The 8,304-nt window shown below is 35.6% G+C and overlaps 1 protein-coding gene across 1 annotated transcript in view; it reads left to right on the forward strand.

The window, feature by feature from the left end:
• Positions 1–614, forward strand: part of LOC102490652 (keratin, type II cytoskeletal 8) — a 4,892-nt gene extending 4,278 nt beyond the window's left edge. Inside the window, exon 2 of the mRNA XM_006156125.2 lies at positions 1–614. This exon is cut by the window's left edge and continues 395 nt beyond it. Within this exon, the coding sequence (XP_006156187.1) occupies positions 1–412 (412 nt within the window). The 3' untranslated portion in view covers positions 413–614.
• Positions 615–8,304: the final 7,690 nt, after the last annotated feature.

The raw sequence follows: 8,304 nt of genomic DNA on the forward strand, positions 1-8,304 counted from the left end.
GAATGCCAATCCCAAGCTGTCTCAGCTAGAGGCAGCTCTGCAGCAGGCCAAGCAGGACATGGCACGGCAGCTGCGCGAATACCAGGAGCTTATGAATGTCAAGCTGGCCCTGGACATCGAGATCGCCACCTACCGCAAGCTGCTGGAGGGCGAGGAGAGCCCGCTGAAGTCTGGGATGCAGAACATGAGTATCCATACGAAGACCACTAGCGGCTACTCAGGTGGGCTGACCTATGGGGGCCTCACAAGTCCCGGCCTCAACTACGGCCTGAGCTCCTTCCAGTCCAGCTTCAGCTCTGGAGGCTCTAGGCCCTTCAGCTGCACCAGCTCCACCAAGGCGGTGGTCGTGAAGAAGATAGAGACACGTGATGGGAAACTGGTGTCCGCGTCCTCTGACGTCCTGCCCAAGTGAACACTGCAGCCCCTCCTCATCTACTCTCCTGCGGTGGCTACTCCAGGTGGGGGGAGCAGTCGTTCAGGGGAGTGGAGGGAGAAGAAGACTCACCTGAGGCTCGGCAGCCCACCCTGGAAAGAGCTCTACTGTCTGGGTCCCCCCTCTTGCCTATGCCCCCAACTGAAACCAATTTAACTGTATTTTCCAATAAAGCCTCAGCTGGCCAAAAAAAAAAAAAAAAGATTGATGGGTGACCACATCCCAGTGGGCTATGATTTCTCCCTCTCTCTCTCTTTCTCTCTCTCTAACTTTGGTGAGTACTCACACCTTCTGGCAATAAAAATTAAAATGAGCATCAAAACATATGAAGTGAAAGTAGAAAAATCAATTCAATAGACCCACAATTATAGTTGAAGATTTTGATACCTTCTCTGACAGAATAAATTACAGTAACTCTTTATATGATTATCACAATAGAGTATAAACTGTACAAGCTGTTTTTAATAAAAATTATTAGAAAACCATTTACACAAAGTGAAAAAGTGCTTCCTTGAAAATCTGCTGCTAACATCATATTTAATGGTGAAAGACTGAATACCTTTCTCATAAGATTAAAGCAAAGAGTAAAACAAAGATGCCTGCTCTCAATATTTCTTTTTTATTTTTTAAGAGAGAGATTTTGCTATAGGGCATGTATACTCACCAGAGAGACAGATATAAGAAGAGATATAGACAGTGAGAAATCACCTTCAGGGGGGTCAGCCATTCCAAAATCCCTTCTAATCTATTCTCCTCCATTCCCCTCTTAGGCACACGAGCCTGGCATGAGTTTTAAGCTGCTGGATCAGGGACTCAAACCGTGGTCAACTACCTGGTAGTCCAGCAACATAAACATTATGCCATCTGCTAGCCCCATACTCTCAGTACTTCTATTCAACATTTTACTAGAGCTTCTGACCAGTGAAACAAGGTAAGAGGAAAAAAAAAAAAGAAAGAAAGAAAGAAAGCCATTCAGATTAGAAAGAAGCAAAGCTGTCTTTATTTGCCGATGTTGACAAGGTAATAGAATTCACAGAAAACTACAAAAATGTATTTGTGATATTAACAATATCACATGATCAATATATGAAAATCAATTTCACTTTTAAATTCTAACAACAAAATCAGAAATTAAAATTAACATTATTACAATAATTGCAAAATATAAAATACTTAAGAATAAACCTAATGTGTGGAAATGTTTGTACACCAAAAACAATAAAACATTGCAGAAATAAACTAAATAACTAAACAAATAAGAGATATAACATGCTGTGGTTCAGAAAAAGAAGTTCATTATTCCCAGGTCTATCTATAGATTTAATGCAATCCCAGTTAAACTCCCAGGAGGACTTGTCCGTCTATGCTTATATGTGACAAATTGATTCTAAAATCAATATGGAAATAGACAAAACACCCTTGAAACACACAAAATTGAAAAAATAATACTACTTGATTTAAACCCTCATTATAAAGCTTTAGTAATATTATAAAACTAAAGTAATCAAAACAGGGTAACACCAATGTAATGACACAAACAGATGAACAAAAGTGAGAATCCAGAAATATATACCTTGTCTCTTCATCTCCTTCTAGCATGTGCCTTCTGGAAATTAAAAAAAATTATAATAATGAAATTGAGCACACCTGTGGCTTAGTCGTTAGGGCAACTGGATCCCACATGGCCAGCAGGGCAGTTCAAGTCCTGGATCCAGTAGCTTGAGGAACATCCAGGCACATGTGTGTGTGTGTGTGTGTGTGTGTGTGTGTGTGTGCATGCCCCAAATCCCGAGAGGACAATGAATGAAAATGTATGATAGCACAATCATCTCCCCAGGGGTATCATTTATTTCCTCCATGTCTCACTGTAGTGAGTATATATGTGCGCTCGCTCTCTCTCTCTCTCTCAATATATATATATATATATATATATATATGAAATTTAAAATGAATAAATAAACAAAAGTCTTTGTTTTCACCAAAGTTGTTCTGTACATATTTTCAGTGACAGAATTACAAAAATGAACCGTTTTAAACATTAAGCAAATATAAAAATAATCTAGGGCCAGCCATTTTGCATGGTGGTTGAGGCAAGTGGATTCCACATTCAAATTTGCTGTCAGAGTCTCAGATCTAAGAGCTTGAAAAACTGTGTGTGTGTGTGTGTGTGTGTGTGTGTGTGTCCAGAATTTCAAGAGGAGAATGAAGAAGAAAGGATTGAGACATGGTCACCTCCCCTGAGGAGTGCTTTCTCACCTTCCCTCTCTCTCTCATTCTCTCTCTGTCTCTCGAGAGAGTGCAAGTGCCCTGCAGCAAATTGAAAATAGTAAGTATATAATCTGAATACAATTTTTATTTTAGTCTACTGAAAGTCAATATTTCTAGACATTATCAGTTTTTCATTCCAGTATGTTTATAATTTGTATATATTTTTTGAAGCCTAAGCTTTCAAAAGTTGTATGTTTTAATTTATAAGTATTATTCTTTATTTCCTGAAAATTAAAGTACATGGTCAGAAGTTTTGTTTCACAATATTAACAGGACACACAAATAGATTAGGTAGGTAGATAGATAGATCAATAAAATTTCAAACATTAAATAAAATTAATCACAAACAGCTATTGGCAAGTAATGTTAATACTTAGCCTGTTTTCAAAAATATTAGTGAAGGGACCAGCAGTTGGTGTAATGGCTATGTCGCTGGACTCCCATTTAGTCAACCGTGGTTTGAGTCCCGGACCCGGTGGCTTAGAACTCATGCTGGGTGCGTGTGCATGTGTGCCCAAGATCCCAAGTGGAGAATGGAGGAGAAGGGATTGCGGCGTGGCCATCCCCCCTGGGGGGTGATTTCTCGCTTTCTATCTCTCTGTCTCTCTCTGTCTGTCTGGCAAACGCACATGCCCTATAGCAAAAAACTCTCAAAAAAAAAAATTAGTGAAGAGGCCATTTTTATATACAATTGCTCCGAGTGGAGCAGCTCATAGTTATTTTTGAAAAATTATATTGACATTGCAACAGTTTCTACAAACTTGGAAAATCTTCAAACATATTTGATTTTCAAATACCAAGGAAGAATCACTTGTTATATCTGACTTACGATTCACAAGTTCTTCTCAAATAATACTGGCTAATCAGCACAGCAATGTGGATGAGAAGTGCACAGAGAAAAATAATGGAAACTCTATGTCCTGATTGTTCTATTAAAATTGGAGCAATTTATCACTTAGCATCATTAAGGACTGATAACTTGAACTGTCTAAAGAAGATCTTTCAGAGTTTTCAGTGTTCTTTCGTTAATAAAAAGCACTGGTTAATAAAAAAAAATGGCACATCTGCATTACAATATAGATCCTGGATGCTGAAGGAAATTAGTAATTTGATAATTAGTCACATTTAAAATTCATTAAAATAACATATTACATAAAATTAAATTAACGTGATGGACCATATGGATTTTTTTTCTATTTATTGTATTTCATTATGGCACTGATGAATGGCATATAATTTGTAACAGTGTCATTTAATAATTAAAATGACTTTTATTATTTTGTTTACTGGTTTCTCATTTCTAGAGACTGTAATTTTGCCTTGTGATTAGTAACAAATCTCACTCAGCAGCACCTTCTAATAGAACTCAGCATGGACAATTTTCCACGCAGATTCAATCTCTGCCTGAATCACACTAATCCTTTGATTGGGCTCAAGGAAAGGCTTGGATCCCTGTAGAGTTCCTGATGCACTGACTATTCATAAAAGTAATAACAAGGCACCAAGCAGTCAGAAATGTAAGCTTTGCACCTGTTCTTTGCCCTAGTGAAACAGACCGTAGCCTGAGCCTTGTTGATTCTTCACTGGGACTAGATCTAACACATTTGCCATATGGAGACTGAAGGTCTTTGCAAGCTTTGTGTCTCAGGTCATAGTTTCAAGACCCTTTTAATGGTCATGTAACTCCTGATTCTTTAAAGGAAACATAGTATATGGTTATCCTCTGAGCCAATTAGACATGTATGTATTTGCCACATGTACTCATGTGGCAAATAGCTACAATAAGTACAAATATGGTAGGTATTTGCATATTTTGTATTTAGATAAATAATAAAATAGATTTTCTTATTGCCAATGTCTTTGGATGGTTTGGTAAATTTTTGAAACAATTTTAATACTTACTGGTTTCAGGGATCTATCTAGATCCTATAAATGTCCACCACAGCGGTCTTAAAGAACAAATTGTTGGTTTGTACAATATGTTTCTTTATAATCAGGCAACCAAAGTTACTGGCTTTCTCATGTCTGAATTATTAGCTCTTCTTAGATATCAACATATTGACATGAGACCTGTTAGTCCATAGTCAGAAGATCATTAGGACACTAGCTTCTCATTGGTGAAATGGTGCTCATGGAAAGAATGGAAGAAGTTATTTTATAAAAGCTTCAGTATTCTTTCAGGCAAGTCAGCAAAAATAATTTAATGCAGGGGTAAGAAAACAGGCATAAAGATATAAAGAAATGTATACCAAAAATTTAGAACATCTGGATTTGGTCCAGGCTCATGAATAACCCCAGCACACATTTTTTTTCCTAAGTAAATAGTCATTTTGGTTAGCAAGTTTATTTTTTTAGGTAATCATAAATGAGCACATGGAAGAATTGTATTTATTAATCATAGAGTAGACTGGTATGTCTTATCTATTGTATCTATTTTGTTACTTTTAAAGATTTTTTAAAAACAGTTTGTCTTAATCATATAGACACTTATTTTGTTTGTTAGACTATTATAAAAAAAGGACAAATGGTTTAAAATATGCCTTTCAACATATTTTTTTTTATTTTGCCAACTACATGATAAATATAGGAAAATATTTACTTTCAATGCTTTAAGAGTGACTTCAAAAACATAGTTTTCAGACAAATTTAATAGAGAAAAATGAAATTTTCATTGCTGCAAATATGGCTTACCCGATAGTCTGAATGGTAATCCTAAATAAAACAACTGAAATACCAATAAAGACACTACTTCAGAGGACCAAACATAGCGTGGCTCCACAACAGTGTACCCATATGGCACTGTCCCAGATTTGTATTCCAGGGCCTCCTTGCACACACCAGGAGAGATTCAGGCTCATTGAGGCTGGTGGATTGTGGCTTCAAGTCTCTGTTAGGGTGCACCTCGCTCTCTCTCTCACTCTCTCTTTCAGAAGCAATGAAGGAATAAACTTAAAAAAAAATACTTTTTTTTAAAAAATACAAGATTTTTATAAATGGAAAGCTCTACAGATCTCAAAGTGAAGTGAAAATAGTAATTCTGAATGGTAAGCAATTGCCAAAGCAGGCTTTCATGTAGAAGGCTATACCTAATTCTGGAAAATTTACATTTTTGTTTTAATGCATGCATGGCACATACAGAGCAGATAATTAAGGTTAATGCTTACTTATATATGGAAGCAACATTGAAGTGACTTATATGCACTGTTTGTTCATGGTTACGATTAGCCAAGCATATTGCTTCTGTCTTAGAGAGGCACTCAGTCTCAGAATTCTTCTGGTGAGTATTTAAATTTTATATCTGAAGTACCTAGGTTGCCTCAATCTAGCTACTTCACACCAAAATCCTAGCTCTAAATGGTAGTAAAAATATTTTTCTAGAGAATAAAGACTACAAATCCATGGGTTTACACTGTAAATTTGCACTAACCCTAAAAATTTAAACATTTTTAGCCTAGATTTGAATTTAAAATGATCTCAGGTGTGCAGTAGATGCAAGTAATTGTGAAAACACATGTAAACCCTCTCTAAAAAAATTTAATACAGACACAAATTTCAAGGAAAATAAGCAGATCATTAGCAAAGATCACAAAATTTTCAAAGAAATTTGCCATAAGATAGAAACAGTAGAAACAGCCAAAAGCAGATTCAGTCTCATAAATACCACAGATATTGGCATTATCAGAAATAATAAATGAATCACAAATTTAAAAATTTTATGGAAATTCCCCCAAACTTCAAAATACTAGCCAGGATCATAATATTGTTAAAGGGAAATGAGCAGATTTTGAAAATAAAAATTAGTAAAAAAAAATTATAGTTGTAATTAAAACACAATTAATACATTAACAAATAGGTAACAATGAATAACAACACACTAATAATTCTTAAACAACACACTAAATATTCTTCACAATGCAGAAAAAAATAAGAAGTGCAAAGTATTTTTAGTAAAATAAAGGTTAGAAAACGTGAGGATAGATTAATAAATTTTATTGTATTCTACAACCAGGTAAAAAAATTAAGAAGAGAATATTTAAAGGCTAGTGGCAAAGAAATTTTAAGAATTTTTGATAGATGCTATGGTATGAATGTGTATCTCAGAAATCACTGTGTTAAAACTTGATGAGAATGAGTTCTGGAATAGCATACCACAACTAGTTGGAAAAAAAAACAACAGGTATTGGCAATCTTATATATCTCAAGTGTGATGTCTTTGTTGAAAGTTATGAATATGACTTTATCCTTGCTTGATTGGTGCACACATCATGCATGCTTGGAAAAACCATGTTGTGCCCCACAAAGATGTATAATAATTAAATATAAACAAGAAATTATAAAATTAAAAAAAAAATAGGAAAACATCTTAGCGAGCCATGTAACAATGTTCAGAGGGTGGAGATTAATATGATTTTGGTGTTAAAAGGTAGGGCCTCTGGGAGGTGATTAGGCTTGGATAAGGTCCTGGATGTAGGGCCCCCATGACTGACCCCTGGCAGCTTTATAAGAAGAGCAGACACACAGAAAAAGACACATGAAATTTCTTTGCCATCTCACGTCCTAATACCAACTTGATAGTCTGCAGAGTTCCCCAACAAAAAAAGGTATTTACTGGCTGTGGCCCTTGACCTTAGACCTTCAAAATCATGAGTTAAATAAACATCTATTCTTTATAAATTACCCAGTGTGGCATTCAGTTGTTGGTGACGTCACAGCAGACTAAAATAATAGAAAATACAAATTCAGAAAGCTCAAAAACTTGAGAAGTTTAAACAAAAGTTAATGAATGCCAAATAGACCTTAACAACAATGTGCAATATAAAAAAAGACTTTTTTTCCTAAATGTACTGAAAGAAGAATGGACCATGAACAAATAAAAACATTAGTCTAGGTAGCCACTTAAAAATAGCAAAAAAAAAAGAAAGACTGGAAGAATAGAATGCCCTCTTATATATACTGAGTGAAGAATAATTTCAATCTATGAATCTATACAAATGATAGTATCATTTATAATCAAGGGAAAGATATTTCAGATAGTTAAAATGAAACAATTTTGTAATAGTAACAGAACCTTACTAAAACAAAGCCTAAACCATATAAGGTAGAAGAAAATTATTTATTTATTTATTTTGGAGATGTTTTTTTTCTTATTGGGCGCATGTGCTCGCCAGAAGGACAAAGAGAGACAGAGAGATAGAAAGCGAGAAATCACCCTCCAGAGGGGATGGTCACGCCGCAATCCCTTCTCCTCCATTCTCCTCTCGGGATCTTGGGCACGCATGCATACGCACCTGGCGTGAGTCCGGGACTCAAACTGCGGTCCGGGACTCAAACTGCGGGTCTCAAACTGCGGTCGACTACATGAGAGTCCAGCGACATAGCCATTACGCTAACTGCTGGTCCACAAGAAAATTATTCTTGATGTGTATTTTTAAAAATCTATCCTTAGCTTCATTATTAACTAAAAAAACTCTAATACCAAAATTAGATATCATTTCACATTCACTTAGTAAATAGGGAAATATCTAATGTTGATGAAAATTTGCAACAACCAATATTTTATACATGGCTGGTGCAAATAAATTAGCCAATTCACTATGTGAGTG

Source organism: Tupaia chinensis, unplaced genomic scaffold, assembly GCF_000334495.1.
Source record: "Tupaia chinensis unplaced genomic scaffold, TupChi_1.0 Scaffold000478_3, whole genome shotgun sequence".
NCBI lineage: Eukaryota > Metazoa > Chordata > Mammalia > Scandentia > Tupaiidae > Tupaia > Tupaia belangeri.